This window comes from Bombus pyrosoma, linkage group LG8 (genome assembly GCF_014825855.1).
Source record: "Bombus pyrosoma isolate SC7728 linkage group LG8, ASM1482585v1, whole genome shotgun sequence".
NCBI classification, from domain to species: domain Eukaryota; kingdom Metazoa; phylum Arthropoda; class Insecta; order Hymenoptera; family Apidae; genus Bombus; species Bombus pyrosoma.
In genome coordinates, this window is record NC_057777.1 from 6,656,447 (window position 1) to 6,674,500 (window position 18,054).

Sequence of the window (18,054 nt, forward strand, 5' to 3'; positions counted from 1 at the left end):
TAGATTCGCATCGCGTGTCCATCGATCACGCCTCGTTCGACGCTCGAATAATCTTAAAATCCAAAACCGATGAACCAGGAGCGATCTATGGACAAGATCGAAGCGCATGATTTTAAGAGGAATCATGCAACGCTTCTCGTGATGAACGAACAGTGAACAAAAAAAGAAAGAAAAGAAAGAATAAAAAGAAAACGATTGTTGCGAACGATAGTGGACGCAAAGTGTTTGATGTGTTATCAGATCGAGATATAAAATCGAATCGCAATCGCAAGCAAAGCTCGTACCAACGTCATGTCCTCGTAGTGACACTAGCTGAGTAGAAAGAAAGAAAGAAAGAAACTTAATAAATAGCTACAAATCCCGGAAATCTATATTAAGGTTTCTTTCTTACAAGTAAACATATCGTACGCTATGCGACGTATATAATACACCACGCGAACAACTTCGAATCTTTCTTTAGGTACACTAATTCTCATCTGTAAATTTCCATGGTTGAACGCAACGACAGATTGTTTGGGATAGAATAAGAGATCTGTGTGTGAGAATGTCCGTGGTCTGCTTACTAAAAGCAGTGAGAAAGAGGGGAAGAAGTTAGCGAAATAGTGAGTAGAAGAAGTAGAAGAAGAAAAGGAGGGGGAAAAAAGAACAGAGCGTGGACGTTTTAATTCGGAAACGCGTTCGACCACGATTACTATTCGAAAAAGTTGAATATAATATGATGACGAGGATTCGAGTAGAAACGCTTGTGAAATCGTCGATATAATGCCCTGTTATGATTGGCTCGAGCTTAACAGCGAAGGAAGAGAACACAACGAATCACGAAGAGTAATACAAAAATAGGAACAAACGTATAAGCATATAATGAGGAACATATATCATGTACAAACGTAACGCGCAAGGAACTTTATGCTAGAATGATTCATAGTGTACGCAATCGTACCGTGTATATAGAGGTTTCGCTCCTTCTATTTCTTCGTTTTTTTATTTTTTATTTCTTTTTTTTTTCCATTTTTGTCTCTTTTACTTTGCCGCCCATTTTCAAAGATGTATATACGCGTATCTCGTTGTCGTGAAAGAGAAAACGGAAGAAAAATCATTGTATCGTGATTAAGTAACGATTGTCACGCGGCTAGTTTTCAAACATGCTGTTCCCTGAAACGATTGCAGCGCAACAAAATAAGCACATGCACACCGTGGAAATGTTACTGACGACTCATAAAAAATATTACATCCCGTAAAGGTCACACAATGATTGGACGTGGGTACGCGCTGTGCTGTGTATATCGTACGATAAACCGATAAATTATTATAAACGACGTCAAACAGCGAGAAAGTACGTTTGAATAGCAACGAGAACCGATTTTCGGTGCAGCCTTCAGACGCTCTAAAATTACTCTAATCCCTGTTACTTCCTCGATAGACGAGCGTCTACGTCGATCTCGATCGCTCGAACGTTCGCAGTGGAAATCGCACACCGACCATTTTCCATTCGTGTTGTCATTTGATAAGCGCGAAAACGCTTTCCGCTTCCTTCCTTTCTTCCTCGTCCTCGGTGTCAGAGCAAGCAACAATAAAAGGATAAAACGTTCGAAAGATTGCAACACAGGGACAATCAGGGCCTGTGCGTTGGCGTTCGATCGGGCTCCGCGCTTAAGAATCTTTCGAATCTAAGTGGTAATCCGGTTTCTTACACACCCACATCCTCTCATCCTCCAATTCGATATATCACACCACACTCTCACCTATCTCGCATACGCTTGCACAATACGTACTTACGATATATCTCTTACAATATTTTATATTCATTTATTTTATTAATTATATCAATACTGTTGACGGATAGAGATTCATTCACAGCTCGCACCACAGCGAACGATCGTCTCTGCCGTGCGCGGCGTACCGTTCTCGTTCAATTTAATCGTTTCCTTTTAATCCCCATATCGTTTCTTCTTCTTCTGACACTTCCTTTATAACACTGACAATCATCCTCCTATTTTTAATTTTTCATTAATATATTTTGTTTCTTTTTGACATAATGTTTTATCACACGCTACACGGCCCGTATTTAATCTCGAGAGACTGTCACGTTTCTCGTAACAGTGTTTCGGACCGTTCAGACAGCAAAACGCGAGGTGGAACACGCTCGACTACCGAAGATCGTTTGTTTCCTCGGCAGCTTCACAAATTCGGAGACACCGTACACCTCCCCTTTTCCATTCGAGGCTCAACAAATGGAAACATATTTACGTATATGTATACTTCTCCATGTACGTGTGTGTGTGTGTGTGTGTGTGTGTGTGTGTGTGTGTGTGTGTGTGTGTATCTATGTATCTGTAAACGTGAAAACCTCGAACGGAATTGCGCGTCCATTCTCAGCCTCGAATACAACAGCGCGATTCTCGACGATCACGGTCACAGCACAAGGAAAGATCGTCGTTAAGAAGCTCGTAACGGTTCGAAGCAAACGCGAGCGCATCACTTCTCTCTATCGGTAACGGAGTTCTTCGTGTCTCACGATCGCTTCCAAAGCCACGACTTATCATCTTATCCTCTGCCGACGACAACGATGACGACGCTGATGACAACAACGGCGATGATCGCGATCACTTGGGAACACGCTGATTGAAAAAGTATTCAATTTGTTGCAAACAGAAAATCTGTTGCATTAGCTGTTGCAGCGAGTCTTGGCCCTGCAGTTGAGCTTGCTGCGGCTGCTGTAGCGACTGCGTCAAACCTCCACCAGTAGGCTGAGCAGCCGGCGGCAGCATCGTGCCCGAACCCGACTGCTCGGCCAACAATTGTCGCTGAAGCTGTTGCGCCTGGTAATGAGCCACCGCGACCAGCTCTGGGGATTCCATCCCCATGGAGGCTGCGGCGGCGGCCACCGCGGCGTGGCTTAGTTGCACCTGCTGCTCCGTATGATGCCCGGACAGCCCAGCCTGATGACAGGCCAGCGGATGTACGCCAACGTGCGACAGCCTGCTGGCCGAACAGCCAGACGAGGCCAAGTAGGCGCCGGGGAGGTTAGGGTTCTCGCCCCGCTAGGGAGCCATGTTCTTGGGCCTGCGCCCCCGTCGCCCCCTGGTGGGGGGGCGCGGGGACTCCTGGCCTCACTGGCTCACCGCGGGGCTTTTCTTGTCTTGTTGTTGTTGATTGGCATCCTGCGTTCCCTGTACACCTGCTGCCCCTCCGCCTTGTCCGCCTTGAACTCCCTGTAACCCCCGTTGCACGTCACGCTTCGACATTGGAATCTTCGTTCTTGTTCGAGCGCCTCGCAAACGTGTTTGGAAAGCGTGACATTTACCTGACTACCGGGTCCTCCTTGTGGCGGTCCAGGACCGCGATCCGGAGGCCAAGAATTACCCGGGGTCGGTTCCGAATGGAATTGATGAGGATGCGGAGGTGGTCCACCCGGCGTGTCGTGACTATGAGGATCCAAACTGTTCGTAGCGTCGTACTGCGTGTTCTCCAACCTCGTGATTACTCGTTCGTCCTCCTCGCCAAAGTCCCCTCCCATCAGCGACGGTTCACCCACAACCATCACGTCCTGGATCGACAGGAAAGTACAGAGAAAAACGTTAAACGATAGAGTCACTCGTTAGAAGAGGAGGCAGACAGCCTTACCGATTACGTATCGTAAACGGCCATTTTGTTCTATAGCGTTTTGTTAGAACAAATAGTCCTGAATCGTTTGAAAAGCGGAGACACAGCCTTCGATAAAGGACGCTTCGGCTGCAGCCCGTTTCACGATAAAACTAACGACTCTCGTAGTACGCTCACCTGTGACGCCAGAGAAAAATTAGGTCCCGGAGATCTCTTTTTGCTGGGCGCAGGCGGCGCGTTATTTCCTGGCCCCGGCGTGCTACCCTTTCGCTTTCTCCGTTTACTGGCCGGCCTCTGCGACTCTGAAAGAACAGATTCTCGATAAACTCGTGCCTCAACCGATCGTAGAGGACGCTAGCCATGTAGCAGCGCGCTAAGAAACTTCAGACCGCTACCCAGCTTTGGACCTTTCTCCAAATCAAAGGTCTCTGACACACAGAAGCATGCATGCATCGGTGGACAGACAGATAGAAAGATCGATAGATCGCGTTCTCTAAACGCTTTTGTCAATCAAAAAAAGCTACTTAAGAAGTGTCTGCACTCACGAAGAATATATCTTTACAGAGAAACACGCATTCGCATCGAAGTAAGTCCGATGTGCTCTTACGATTTTAACGCGCTCGGTTCCATGATTTCCTCGACCTTGAACACGGGGGCGCCGGATAATTGAGAGGGAACGTGGTGAGTTACGGGTGAAACAGGAAACGCGGTGCAGCGCATACGCATGATAAAAACAAACGATAACGCTACAAGGAGGAGTACCTCACGCAACGTCGATCGAGGAAAAATCAGCTACCGCTGCTATCTACAAGCAACGATCACAGGCAATCGGATCGTCGATCTTTTCTTTTCGCGGAAGCGCCACCATTTTTCGTATTCGAAATGACTTCTTTTCAAAACGTTCCATTTTAATAAGTTCTAACGTCAAGGTCGAGATGTTTAACGATCTGGCGAATAATCTTTCGAGCGTTATTACTCTAACTTTATAATCGTACGCAACGACGATAAAGTATACGCGTTCACCGTGAAATCGGCGCCGTGAAACGCTTTGTACGCGACATTTGCGAATTTAGCCTTCGTCCAAGTGGTCCGACAATGCGATTTCCCAATGGATTTCAGCTCCAAGAGATAAAGGATGATATAATAGGATCGGTCCAAGGGAATAGAAGTTCTGGTCGTAGAAAGCGATTGAAACCGAGGCTCTTAACGCGGTAACAAGTCGATGACGAATATTCTTCGTCATTGAGCGAACGAAAAACGAATCCTGCGGTAGACTGGTCGGCCGTTTGGCTCCACTGGCTGGTGCTTCTCATGTAAAGCAACTGTTCGTCTACCTCTCTTACCCGGCGGGGCAAACGTCCTCTGCCATTTCTGGAACAAGGTCGTCTTTAGGCAGTCTCGCGGTGACAACGCGTATGCCTTGTGCCTCGACATCAGCTCTTGCATCGGCTCCAAGATCACACATAACTGGAAAAAAGAATTTGACAAATTTTTATTCTTTGGTCTTAGTGGAACGTTCCAAGCTTATAATAGTTTCGCGATCTTGATTAGAAAACGTTATTTTATCTAAACCGTAGTTATCGAAAGTTTGTAGTTAACCATCGATTATCACGATTTTAATTGCTAGACGCAGATATTTATATATATATATATATATATATATAAATTCATTTAAAAAAAGAAACCTAATAGAGCCAAGAATACTAATCAGAGAAAAATTAACGAGCTCTTGTAATACGAATTGTTCGTTTGTCGACATGTTCCAGTAAACGAAGTTCTATTGTATTCGAAATTTGTTGTAGAGGTAAAGCTGTGAAACCTTCGACAATTCTGACCAACTCTAACTCTCCGGTTCTCTAAATAAATGTCCTAAAAGAGTAGCGGGCGAAACGCGTGCGCGTATTAATATCATTATCCCCAAAAACAGTGACCGCCGATGATTTTCTTTCAGGCGCAAAAATAGTCGGTCGATATAGATACACAAAATAAATGTGACTGTTATTTAATCCGATGCGAGTTCGACAGGGAACTTATGCGCGCTATTAATATGAAAATTATCGTATACGGCGTGTACCGGTTGAAAATAAACTTCCTAAAATATATTCGCACGCGGTGCGCGGAACGTAACGCCGCCACGCATCGTCCGAACATCGTTCCAAAGCAAATTAAATTTGGTTTATGTTTGCCGTAATAAAACTGAAATCCATTTTACATTATTATCGTAAGCACGTAATTTCCCGGCAGCCTTTATATTATAATGATGACAATTAAAGTAATCGATAGCGGGCGGATTGCATAGAGGCAGAGCGGAGCGAGCTTCGCCGGAAGGCCAGCCCGAAATTTTGCAAAACTTTAATTTCATTTTAATTAATATTCGCATTAGTACGGACGTCGCCATCGGTCAGGTTTTCGATCGATTCGCTCGCCCGACGTTCCGCCTCTCGTTTTTTACGCGTATTCCTAGTTTGGTTATAATGTATAATATATACTGCAATACTATAACAGATTAATCAAAAATTTGTTTAATAATAGGAACAGAGCAGATTGTTGATAGAAAATAGTTGCCGAGAGACGAGGAAGAATTTGAGGTGAAGATATTTTCTCGTCAGCTTTCGATTAACGACGCAACAATCGTTTCAGCGAGCAAAGAGCAATGATACGCGCAAGTGAAAGCGCTTCCGAGCGTGCAAAAGAAGGTGGATCGTAACCCGGATACACGCCGTACTTTCGCGAGCCGATCTCTTCGCGATTCTTGGCCCATTTAGCCCTTTATGTTCTGCTTTCGAATAATATATTACTTATTTCATTCGAGTTTAACCCTTTAGTAAAACGTTGATTACTCTGACTGATCACGACACGCGCTGTTATAATCGAATAAATTTATTTTCATATGAGAAACGCATATATTTAGAACATTTCCGCGGTCAGTGATCAAATTTTTCATCAAACAACGGTTGAACATAATAACAATAATCAATATTTTCGTTTCAATCGATATTCTGATAATAAAAATTCTACTGGTTCCACCTGTATTCAAATGTATCGATACGAATTAAATATGCTTAAGATCCGGCCGGAATTCATAGATACTACTTCTTTCGAGTTCTTTGAGGCGTCGTAGAATGGTGTCAGCGCTCGGAGATACCGTATTTAGTTACACAAAGCGAAAGTTTCATCATGTGCGCGTGGCTTTTACCGTCTTTAAGTTAATTTACATTGTCTTCTTTTTACCTTTACAATTAATTTTCACGAGCTAGCAATCTCTTTATACGTTACAGTAACAAGATAGTATACATCGTTTGAACGTTACACACTTTCCAAAACCATCTTTACTTAGAGCTGCTAGATGATTTGTAAAAATTATTTTAATTCGAGCTATACATTATTCGATAATAATGCAGGGCTTAAAGAGTCGAACAAGAGTCAAACACACGATCTATATTTCATATAAATCACGCAGCAAATAGATGGAATTGTACTATAAGTCAATGGAACAGAAGAGGCAAGACGGTGTTTCGAAACATCGTTAAACGTAAAACGAAACACCTTCGCCACTTTTCATAGCAGACAGTTAACATACACGTACCCTAAGGTAATTCAGGGTAGAATTGGTGATGCCCTGCCTGGTGATGTTCTTGCTAAGCTGTTCGAGCACCGTCGGATCCTGTTGCATACCGACCACAGTCCTAGGCACGAGTTCCTTGTGCGTTCTCACCGACATGTGCCACGACTTTATCCTCATAAGGTCGTCAAACGTGAATTCCAATATTAATCTACCCTCCGTACATACCTGCAGAACAAACACACGTTCAAACTGCTGTATAAACACGACCATTGGCCTCGCGACCAATCGCAGGTGAGAAATTTCATTTTACACTCGCGCGAGGGAGAATGTGTCCTATCACGAATGTGAAATGTACGATACGAGATACCATTGTGGATAGAAATAGGCGAGGGTAAAGAAAAAATTTGAAAATGTAACAATGCTAGGGAATAAAGGAAGCGAATAAGATGATCGAAGAAGCGTGCACGTGAAACGAGCCGTTCGCTGTTACACGAACCATGATTCCTTTCGTTTACATTGTTAAACCGTGAATCGATAGTGCAACAATGATAAGTAGACTGCGGATATTTATGCCTTCGTAGGAAATGTTATGCTGCAACTATACATAGAATATACGTAATATGCAAAAATGTATGAAGTAAGAATATGATAAGTGCATTTTCGTCGAAGCTAGGATCAAAGATTAAGTTTTTTTTTTTTAGAACTAGTTGTCTACCTTGTACCTGTATAAGAATAAAAAATTCTACACTGATTTCGTAATTATGAGACGCGGTGTATTTGGTGCGTGTAATGACAGCATAGTTTAATTAGTTTTGGAAAAAATGAACTTGCGTAAAATCCGCAGCCTAAAGATGGTACATTCTATTGGCATGAATAGGATTCTTACCTTCGTGAACATTGGTTTTCCGTGATGCGTTACCATAACGCAGTTATCACAGTCGAGGGTTATGCTGGTATTGTGAAATGACTCCTTCGGGTGTTTCAAATTATAGTAAAGTTCCGTTACTCCGCCCTCGAATATCGAACGGAAGTACCTTGGTATTAACGTCCTACCTATCGCTGTAAGCATAAATGAACAGATCATCAGTACCTGATCCAACGACATCGAGCCGGGTGCAGATATTTTCGTCGGGCAACGAAGAAAATCCGCTCGATGTAATTCCTCGGTGATGTTCCTGTTTGCCTTGCCGGTACATTCGAAGGAAAAACATCGAATACAGAAAGGAAAGAAAGAGAGGGAGAAAGAAAGAGAGAAGGATAGACTGGGGTCGGGAGGATTGAAAAATTCTGGATCAGAGACGGAGGCTACGGAGAGAGTTCTCCGTTGCATCTTATTGCTACGGTAATGCTTGTCGCGGAACTGTCGTTTACGCTCGATGACGATGCGATGCGACGTGTAATCACGTTGTTACCGTGTATTCAGCAACGAACGCAAGGGAGGAAGACATTAAAATCCACCGGTTGCAAAATTGCTCTGCGGTGGCACGTAATTATTTAGAACGTGTGCGACGCGTATAACGCGGTGCGTGCCGGTTGCTACACGTACGGAGCATCGTCGAGGACAATGGACCGTGAAGAAGAACGAGTCGTTCCGAAAGAAAAACGACCAACCGGAGGCAGTATCTTCTCGTTGGCCGTCGCTAAGCTTCGTAAATGCGTTTTCCACGTTTCTAAATAACGTCGTAGGAACGTGTATTCCGCGACACAAGCAAGGAAATAGTTAGTACATCGATAGGAATCGCGAATGGTCCCGATGGAAAATCGAGTGGAACGCTTTTGAAAGAAGAATTGCACGGTGGCGCAACTTACTGTATCTCTTGGGACCGTCCTCCAAGCAAAACGTGAGGGTTAAGGTTGCGTCGTCCTCGAAGAATTCAGTCGCGAACGCGTCCCACCAGAGATTGTCGCTCTCCTGTAACAAAAGATAGAAAACCATGTAATATCGTGGCACTTCCGGGCAAATCGCGCGCAATCACCGACTCTCGATACAGAGTCGAGGCTCGAGAACCGGGAGTATCGTGTTCGATAACATCATTGTTGCCATCGGCAAACAGAAAACAGAATCGCGAGTAGAGTGTAACGCGAGCACCGGTATTCTCGACTTACGGACGCGACGGTGCCGCTGCTACTCGTAACTTCCGCCGCAAGCGTTCCACGCTCGTTTTCGAATTTTTCGTCATGGTAAAGCTCGCGTAACGAAAGGTTTGCAACCAGCGTGTTTGCGGATCTTACCTTATTTCCAGTCAGCCCCGGCAAATTACGCCTAATCTGTAATCGCACGGTACGATGACTGACAACGATTTCCGTGGCGAACGGAGACCGCGTTCGGGGAAAAAGCTCGCGAGCAACATACTTAACTTCCCGTGCTCGGTGCTCTACAACTATGTCGTTTCAACATATTCGTGTTACTCTACATATATATTGGCGTTTCGTCGCAGCATGAATATTTATAGGCGCCGATACGGAACGTTTGAAATTTTTACGCCGTAACCGTAGCTCGTCACCTCGTGAAAAACCGATCGACTATGGAACGCACACGCCGTCGACCGCCTCTCTTTTCCTCTCGCCATTCTGAATTATTACAGCCACGCTAATATACACGCGTAAATACACGAATACTCGTCCAAGCAAAATCATACTTACAGCCACATGTGTCTACAAAATATCTTTGCGACAAGTGTAAGACTACAGAGTTGTCTATCGATGCTGTATTATGCATGCATATATTAATTTTTTACTGAATACAAGTTGGCAATAAATATCTTACAACCTCTACGTACATTTTCATATTGATTTCAAAGTACCATTATAACCGTCGCAATTGCGTCTCATCGCAGTGGTATCACTTCAAAAAGTTTTATATAACGCAAATAACGTATTCATAAAAATTTTCTACGCTAGATATTCGAATACGTTGATGAATCGATGTAGACTCTTATAAAGTATGCATTTCTATCTTCCGATGTCTTCATTGTAAAAGTCTCTTCGTCGATTGCATAACTTAATAGACAAAATATTGGTCACAACTCGAAAACACGATGTTCATGGTCGTGCTTATTCTCGTTCACGCGAGTTACTCCGAATATAAAGAAGAGGTCAACGATCACTCCTCGGAGGGTTGCCCGCGTTTTCTGCGAAACAACACGGTCTGGATTTCGCGAGAGAAAAAAAGGTATATCGAGACGAACGATCGAGTTTTCAGAGTTTGCGACGACGCCGGACTTCGAAAGACGGCAAGAAAAGGCGGCTGGAGCGAAGTCACGCGCGGAAAAATAATAATAAGAGCGAAGGCAGGGAGGGAGAAGATGCGGTGTGGGTGAAGCTGGATGCATAATTGAATGAAAGCGCAGCGAACAAACGCGTCCAGAGCCAAGGGGTAGTTCCTGCGAGTGAGAGGGGACGAAATGCTATAATTTCAAGCCAGACAGTCATGCGTTATTCAGCGACGAGTATAGGCGGCCTCTGTCTTCGCCTCGTCCTTTCCTCTCCCTCCTTCTGTTCCTCTCTGTTTCCCTCCTTTTCATTCTAATCCTCGAGCTTGCGCATCTTTCAACCATATGCGTCCTTTTAAGGAACTGGGAAATTACCCCAATTTTCTAACGTTGCAGGAGACCTTGGAATCTTTGATTGCGAGATCGAGATATGGGCTCGATCGTTTCGTGATTGATAGTTTCTTGTTATAGTACGAGTTATGGTCGGTTTTAGTACTCGACTTTATGTCCTGAATTATTTCATTCTTATCGTAGATTCTTCAAAATTGTTCCTATAACGCGCACGCTACATAGAGCGGACGACAAAAGCAAGTATGAAGGATGAGCGGCACATTGTTTGTTTAACATTAATATGAATCGATATGAATGAAGATGAAAATTTATATAATAACGAGACGCAGAAACAGATTGATCTCACATTTGGCGTGAAGAACTAGCGGACAATCAGTTTTCAGGGAGGTCCACGTGTAGCCCGCGAAGATTTATTTCGGACGTAAGCCGCGCCGTGCCAAATCAAGCAAACTGTTGCCACTCTCGCGCAAATTGATATTTCTGGCAAGCGTGAAGCTCCATAGCCGGCTAAAATCGGGGAGGAATGTCGAGTCGATCAAAATAGACGAGAGATCGACGCCGGTCGAAACGACGCCGAGTGGAAGGAACCTGCTTCAGAACGGAAGACGAATGCCAAACGTTAAGTAATATCTCAAGCACTTTTCCTGAGAAATTCGGTGTATCCCAGCTACGATCTTACATCCGGGGCAAAAGCTGCTGGTGTTACGAATAAGTGTCGGTAATTTTCTGGAAACGCCGTAATAACTCGCTTGCTACAGTTATCATTATTTCTAGTATGATTGCAGCTGCATTAATGCTACTCATATGCGATACGATTATTTAGAACAGCCAGAACTCTGTCATTACTATCGCTAGAAATTTGTACTGCGATTAATTCGTTACCTACGGTGATTTAATTCTGGGAAAAAGAAGAAAAATGTCTGGAGCAGTGCGCAAATGATAAAGAGTAGAAATAAGTTTGTTACACTTTCGGCCAAAGAATATCCAGTAACAGTGAAAGGTATAAAACTTGCATCAAAGAAATCGTGCAGGCTTTTAACTATATATTTTACAGAAAAAGCTAACGCATAACTATTTGCCCCCTTCCCTCAAAAAAAAAAATAGTTTGCTCGCCTTTGGCAACTTTTTGAAAATTTTAATCAAAAGTGCCGTACCTCCAGAATTCTCTCTACGCGGAAGTTAGATCGATACGTAACGCGAACTCGTGCCCGCGTAAATCACTAAAAACAACAAGCCGCAAAGAACAACGTAAGTAAAACACTCGTTCGCAAGTTTCGAATTCTCGAATCTTATTGGTGAACCGAACAACCGAGGAATTCGTGAAAACTTGACCGATCCACAACTGGAAACTTCGACTAGAAAGGCTCACGGAGTTTGATGGAAGGTTAAAGCTGAATTACTTTTACGGAAATAATGCAACGATATTTAACGTTAGATTCTATGCCGAATCGATAGTTGACAATGTACAATTTCCTCGCTAAATCACTTTTCTTTGGCGGTAGAATCGATCGTCGCGCGGTTTAAGAATCGACCATGGCTTTTAGTATAATTCTACATTTCGCACGCCTGTAAATCTTCTTCTAATTGATATACGCACGCCAAAATCAACGTTCCCGCGAGCATCTTCCACTCCGTTAAAAAGGAATTCCCAAAAGACGAGCACAGAAGAAAAAAGGAACAAATTCACTAGGAATTTCTGGTAGAAAAATCGTGAGGAAGTACGAGACCTCCGTAATCTCGTGGTCAAATTTACCTCCATTTGTTCAATCCTTTGCAATGCAATTTTCGTTTAATTAAAATTTAAATATACGGCGTTCTCGTTTTAACGTATTTAAGTGTCAAATCTCAAAGTAAATGGAAAAATAGTACACTTGTCTGGAAATAGACTGCTCTTTATTTTATAATCTTCCTCTCTGTCTCTTAATACTATAATACGAATGTCTAATTATAAGTATCGTCCTTAGCTAGTGAATATATATAGTGGGTATAGGGTATATCCCCCTAAATTTAGAATATCGTTAATTAAAAAAAAAAAAAGATGAAAAAAGGAAGAAAAATAATGGCTGTAGATGCATGTTTTATTATAATGTTACAAACAAATATTAAACGCAATCTGAAATGCTCAACATTACGAAATATGAAAGATCGATCGTGTATGCACTTTACATATTTATATTATAAATAATGGCGACTGGTTAAAATGTTTAAATTTCCACATCAAAATATCATGTCGTCGTAATACATTCATAGAGATTTGACATCGATGTAGTATGCAGTTTCTATATTTCGAATTTCTTAAGAATCTTTACGCGCAGTTACTTCTAATATCGCACTACAGAGTCCTTTTCATATCCTGTAATGACGAATTCCTCGCCTAATACATGTATTTCACGCTGGCTTCAATATTTGCTTATAATTTTCTAATAAAGCGTTTTAAAGGGTATATTTTTCCTTACTTTCGTTCGTGCAATTTATCTGGAAAGATTGAAAATATCCTGTGCAGTCAACGAGGCACGTAATTTATTGTATTTTCACGGCAAGTAATTTGCCATTTGCCTATGTATTTTACTCGAAATTTAAAGAAAGAAAATGAAATATATACTGAGAAGTTCGAAATGCTTTATTATTTCCAAAAAAATCGTTTGAGGGTTAAAAACAGTCGTGAGACTCGCGATAGGGCTGGAAACCGTGTCTAGGTATTATGACAAGTTGTTTGGATCGATTTTCGAAACACGGGAACTGGGGATGGTACGTGTGTAGACGGGGCAAAAAATCGCAGCGATAGCCGGAGAAAAGCGCGACAACGGGCAAGAAATTCAATCTCGATCCTCTGTCGGTGAGGAAAAAAGGAGGAAAATGCGTCGCGGCGCCGGAGACACACAAATCATCGCTGATTTCCACGATGTGCCTGGACAAAGCAGCGTAATACGCGCTCTTTTGGCCGGCGTATTAGCCGGAGTTAAATTCAATTTGTCCAGGCCGAAGTAATCCTGGCGCAGAGAGAAAGAGAGAGGAACAAGAGGAAAAAACGTGAAAATCCGGGACGTCGTTGCATCGTAATAACCGAGTCGACAGGGAAACGAACCGGGAAACCCGGGCAACCCGAAAATCCAAATAAAATAGAAATTAAGTTAGGTTTTGTGAATTCAGACTCGAACTCTCGTTCGTTACGTTTTTACATTTCTCCTACTTTCGACAAAATTTACACTGGATCAGAAAAGTATTTGAGCATTTAATGTAAAAAAAAAAGAACTATATGTTCGCATTACATATACTATAGGAGACCTTTATCTTTGTCACTTCTCTGGACATTAAAAAAATATTGATCCTCGTTACATTATACCGTTTCTTTGTTATGGAACTTCGTAGATTTATCAGCTATCCCTAAAAAGTTTCTATCTTTGGATCTAACAAGTATCTTCTCTAATCATAGTAAGTATATTAGAATGTTCCCCCATAGCCATCAAGTAGCATCAAAATTAGAAAACCGATAGAGATAGACTTATGTCTTTTTCCTGTGTTCTACGTATCTATGTATACTGATCAACTTTATGATAATAACGTATTATCAATAACAAAGAGAACCACTTTTAGAAAATTCGAAAGTTTATACGAAAATCAGAGTCGCAACGAAACTAAAAAGTATCCGATATTTATACGGAACCTCTTCACAAATCAGCAAAGTTTCAAAAGACTTAGAGTCATCGCGACGAGAAAGGGAGTGGATACACTGGTGAAGAACTAAGAGAAAAGAAATAAAAGAGAAACAATAGGAACACCCTAACGAAAGGTGAATCGCCGTTCCGAATCTCCCCAATTGCAGTTGGAAAATTTCAGTTCGAAAATGAGAAAGAATTCGGCATAATTCTAACGTTAGCAGGTACCTACGATCTATTTTAAAATTGTCATCGGGGATGAATAAATACTTCTGCTGTCATCGATTTACCGATACGTCTTACACGACGCCGTGTCTCGTCCGTTCTTTTAATTTTCCACCTTCCTATCCCATCTCTCTGCAACAACTCCGACAATTTTCAAATATATCCACCATGTATAATATAAGAAATCAAATGTAGAAGAACAGGGAAGGGGGAGGACAAGAGAAAAGCTGGAAAAAATAGAAAACAGAAAATAACAGGGAAAATAGCCGGCACCTTGTATTATCCGAATCGTTCCCCATCCTCGTCCTAGAAACGATTCACCACCAATAATTTCTTCCTCTCTTCTACACCCCTGCTCTCACTCTGTGCGTGTCTCTCTTTCTTTCTTTCTTTCTTCCTTTCTTTCCTTCGATCTCTCTCCCTCTCTCTTTTTCTCTCGTTCCTCTCTTCAGGCTGCATTTTTTCCCTTCCATTTTTCGCCTGGCAGGGCGTCGCTCTTTGTGCAGCCTGTACTGCGCCGGGGTTGCCGTTGGCTTTTCACCCGGACTGTACCACCCTACTGTTGTTAGGGGGGTGTGGGGAGACTAGGGGTGGTATATGATCGTGTATATACGCCGGCGGGAAAGTATTGTCGGCGCGCTCCACCTCTCCATTTTCTTACGAAAATCGTTTCAACCGTGAAAACGTAGACGCATCGCGCGGATAACTATATCGAAAATTCGAGAAAATTCCTGGGATCACGCCCATCATTTTTGAAAAATTTCGTAGCACCGGTTAGGCCGGGGATAGATACGGAGAGATTTCTCTCTGGACAGTCGGCCTGGGACAAAACTCTTCCGGCCGATCGGAGTATATACGGCCCGGGGCGGCGGCGAGAGGGGCGAGCCTGGGAGGGAGAACCAGGGGATGGGGGGTACAATATGGGTTATCGAGGGGGCCCCACCCCCGGGGGAGAGCAGGGGCCCTCATTTTATTACCCAGGCTCCCATAGAGGTTCTCAACCTTCCCTCCCCGATCCTCGATGCTCTTCTCTTCTTTTCCTTTCCTTCGGCTGAACGTTCTTTGCTCCTCTCTCTCTCTCTCTCCCTTTCACTCACTCTCTTTCTCTCTCTTTTTTCTCTTCTCCGCTACTACTCTCTCTTCTCTTTTCTTGTCTTTTCGGCTTTCTTCCTCTCTCTCCCTCTCTCTCTCTCCCTCTCTCTACTACTACTGATCGATGCGAATATTTTCTACGAGATAATATTTTTCGGAATGAACGATGCGCGGGACAGCCAGCGGATGCGTTGATGAATAATTGCATGAATTTCTCCGCGTTATTTTCGCTCCGCGACTCGAACGAAAGCACCGGAATAGGTGTTTCGCAATTGAAAAGTTCGTCTCCGTAGATAATATTATTGGTCCATTTTTTAAGATTGTTTGAAATGGATTACTAACGAAAGGCACAGGTAAAAGAAACGACAAGTGTCCTTCTTAGAAGAAACTTATTATACGATATTCTATCAACTAATCCCAAATAAGAATTATGCCTTAAATAAGAAAAATGCGTTATTGATACTTTCTTGAATATATAACAAATATTAAGAACATTAGCTACGTAGGTTAATGTTAATCGAGACAAATTAACGTAACCGCTACGTTATTCGTTTCTTATAAAACATCGCTGATTTACCGCGTATTTTCAAAAAACTTATATCTCGAAATTTATCAAGTTATTCCCTTCCACGACCATTTCATACTGAAAGACTTGCTTTTCTCCAAACAGTAACGTCAAAGCACAAAGCCAACGAAACGATCTCCGAATTCACGTTGAGACAGTTTTTGAAATAAGTGCGTATTAATCCTGTGCAATATTTCTTGAGAATAATGGTCGTAAGGCCTAGTGTCTAATTATCTAATGGAACACATCATCACCTTGGATTCCTCGTCGATAAAATGCAAATCAATCATCTTGCGTAAATGTCCTGGTCCTGTCCTTCGGTTAATTTACAAAACACTTTTTGAACGGTGTTGCAGAGTAATTTTCGACGCGAGTCGGGTAGAAAAATTCGCAAAGCGTTTACAGGCCCGAACCTATTCTTTCGTATTTTCTTATTTTTTCCTCCTTTCCACTGGTTTTTCTACGTTCCATCGCTTTCTCTCCTTCTTTCTCTCCCTCCCGCGGCATAGTGGGAAAAGTTTTATGTAAACATCAGAGCCGCCCTTTACTTACGTGTACCTGACGATCTAGAGAGGAGGAAAAACAGCATCGTTCGAAGGATATGTTCAGGAAGAACAACCGGAATAATGTTTTTCTCCGTTTCCAATTTCCGACTCCTTTTTGACCGTGCGATTCATCTTCAAAATTAGAGGCTCGCGAAAGTATTCTAACACTTGTAGATACCTTCTATGAATATATTACGTGTGTCTAAACTTCATTAGCACTGCTATGAGACACGATCTATCATAATTATAGTGATAAAGCTTGAAACAGATCTGAAAATATATATAGATATATATCTATAGAAATTACAAGATATTTGAACGATCAGCTATCCATTATATTAATTAACATCGATATGTAGAGGAATCATATCTAACGTTTGTCACGATTTATATCTAGTAATTTTGTACCAAATATATGGTTGAAATAACTATCTTGTAACTTCCGCATTCATTTTCGGATTGATTTCAAATATGACGACTACAACTACGACAGTCGTGTCTGGCAGCAGTATCAATGAAATTTTAAAATGCTTCACGTAACACGTACATGCCATATAGACATGAAAATTTTCCACGGTAGGTGTTCAAATACCTTCGTGAACCAATGTGTTTCTTTACTTCGATCAAAACAACGCTATCGTTGTATCAAACACTGTTAATTTATCTCTTTCTGTCGTATACGAGCTTTTTATTTCGCTCGTCGTTCATCCGCCTCGATGAACCGCGTAAACTCGGAATTCGATCGAACGTTACGCATGATTTTTTACCAAAAACATGAACAAGCATGCCAGTATTCGAGAACGTGAGCAGCAATTAGTCGATGAGAATAAATAACGAACGGTTCACGGATGGTCGGGCCTTCCATAAGCTTTCCATTTCCTGAAAATTTTATCGACGATGAATTAATATTCCGGTTATCCCTCCTGTTACTATTTTCTTCCCGATCTCGCGTAAAATTTTCGAAATTAGAATTTCCGCGCGATGTTCAACAGACATACGGCTTGTTTGGAAGGCTCTCGCGAATTCGACGAAACATCACGATGCGAAGTTTGAAGGGACGCACAGCAGGATCGCCGTGTTTCACGAAACGAGTCATCGAGCATGGAATTTCTCATCAGAGCTTTATTATCGGAGATTTACGTGATTTCGTCTGTTTCGATGCGACGCCGGAACGAGGACGGAGATAGAGAGCGCGGGCGCGGCAAAGGTAAAAAAAAATTGCAGGCCTGTGCAATATAGA

General features: G+C 42.5%; 1 protein-coding gene across 4 annotated transcripts in view; it reads right to left on the minus strand.

Annotated features, from left to right (window-relative positions):
- Positions 1-2,904: 2,904 nt before the first annotated feature.
- LOC122570336 (LIM domain-binding protein 2) overlaps positions 2,905-18,054 on the minus strand; it is a 70,490-nt gene continuing 55,340 nt past the window's right edge. For 2 of the 4 annotated variants that reach the window (XM_043732508.1, XM_043732506.1), the window contains exons 3-8: positions 8,978-9,080; positions 8,055-8,227; positions 7,190-7,393; positions 4,938-5,070; positions 3,781-3,905; positions 2,905-3,547 (exon numbers count right to left, since the gene is read on the minus strand). In XM_043732508.1, coding sequence (XP_043588443.1) covers positions 3,119-3,547; positions 3,781-3,905; positions 4,938-5,070; positions 7,190-7,393; positions 8,055-8,227; positions 8,978-9,080 — 1,167 coding nt within the window. In that variant the 3' untranslated portion in view covers positions 2,905-3,118. The remainder of the gene's footprint in view (positions 3,548-3,780; positions 3,906-4,937; positions 5,071-7,189; positions 7,394-8,054; positions 8,228-8,977; positions 9,081-18,054) is intronic. The other 2 variants (XM_043732509.1, XM_043732507.1) reach the window with 2 other exon arrangements.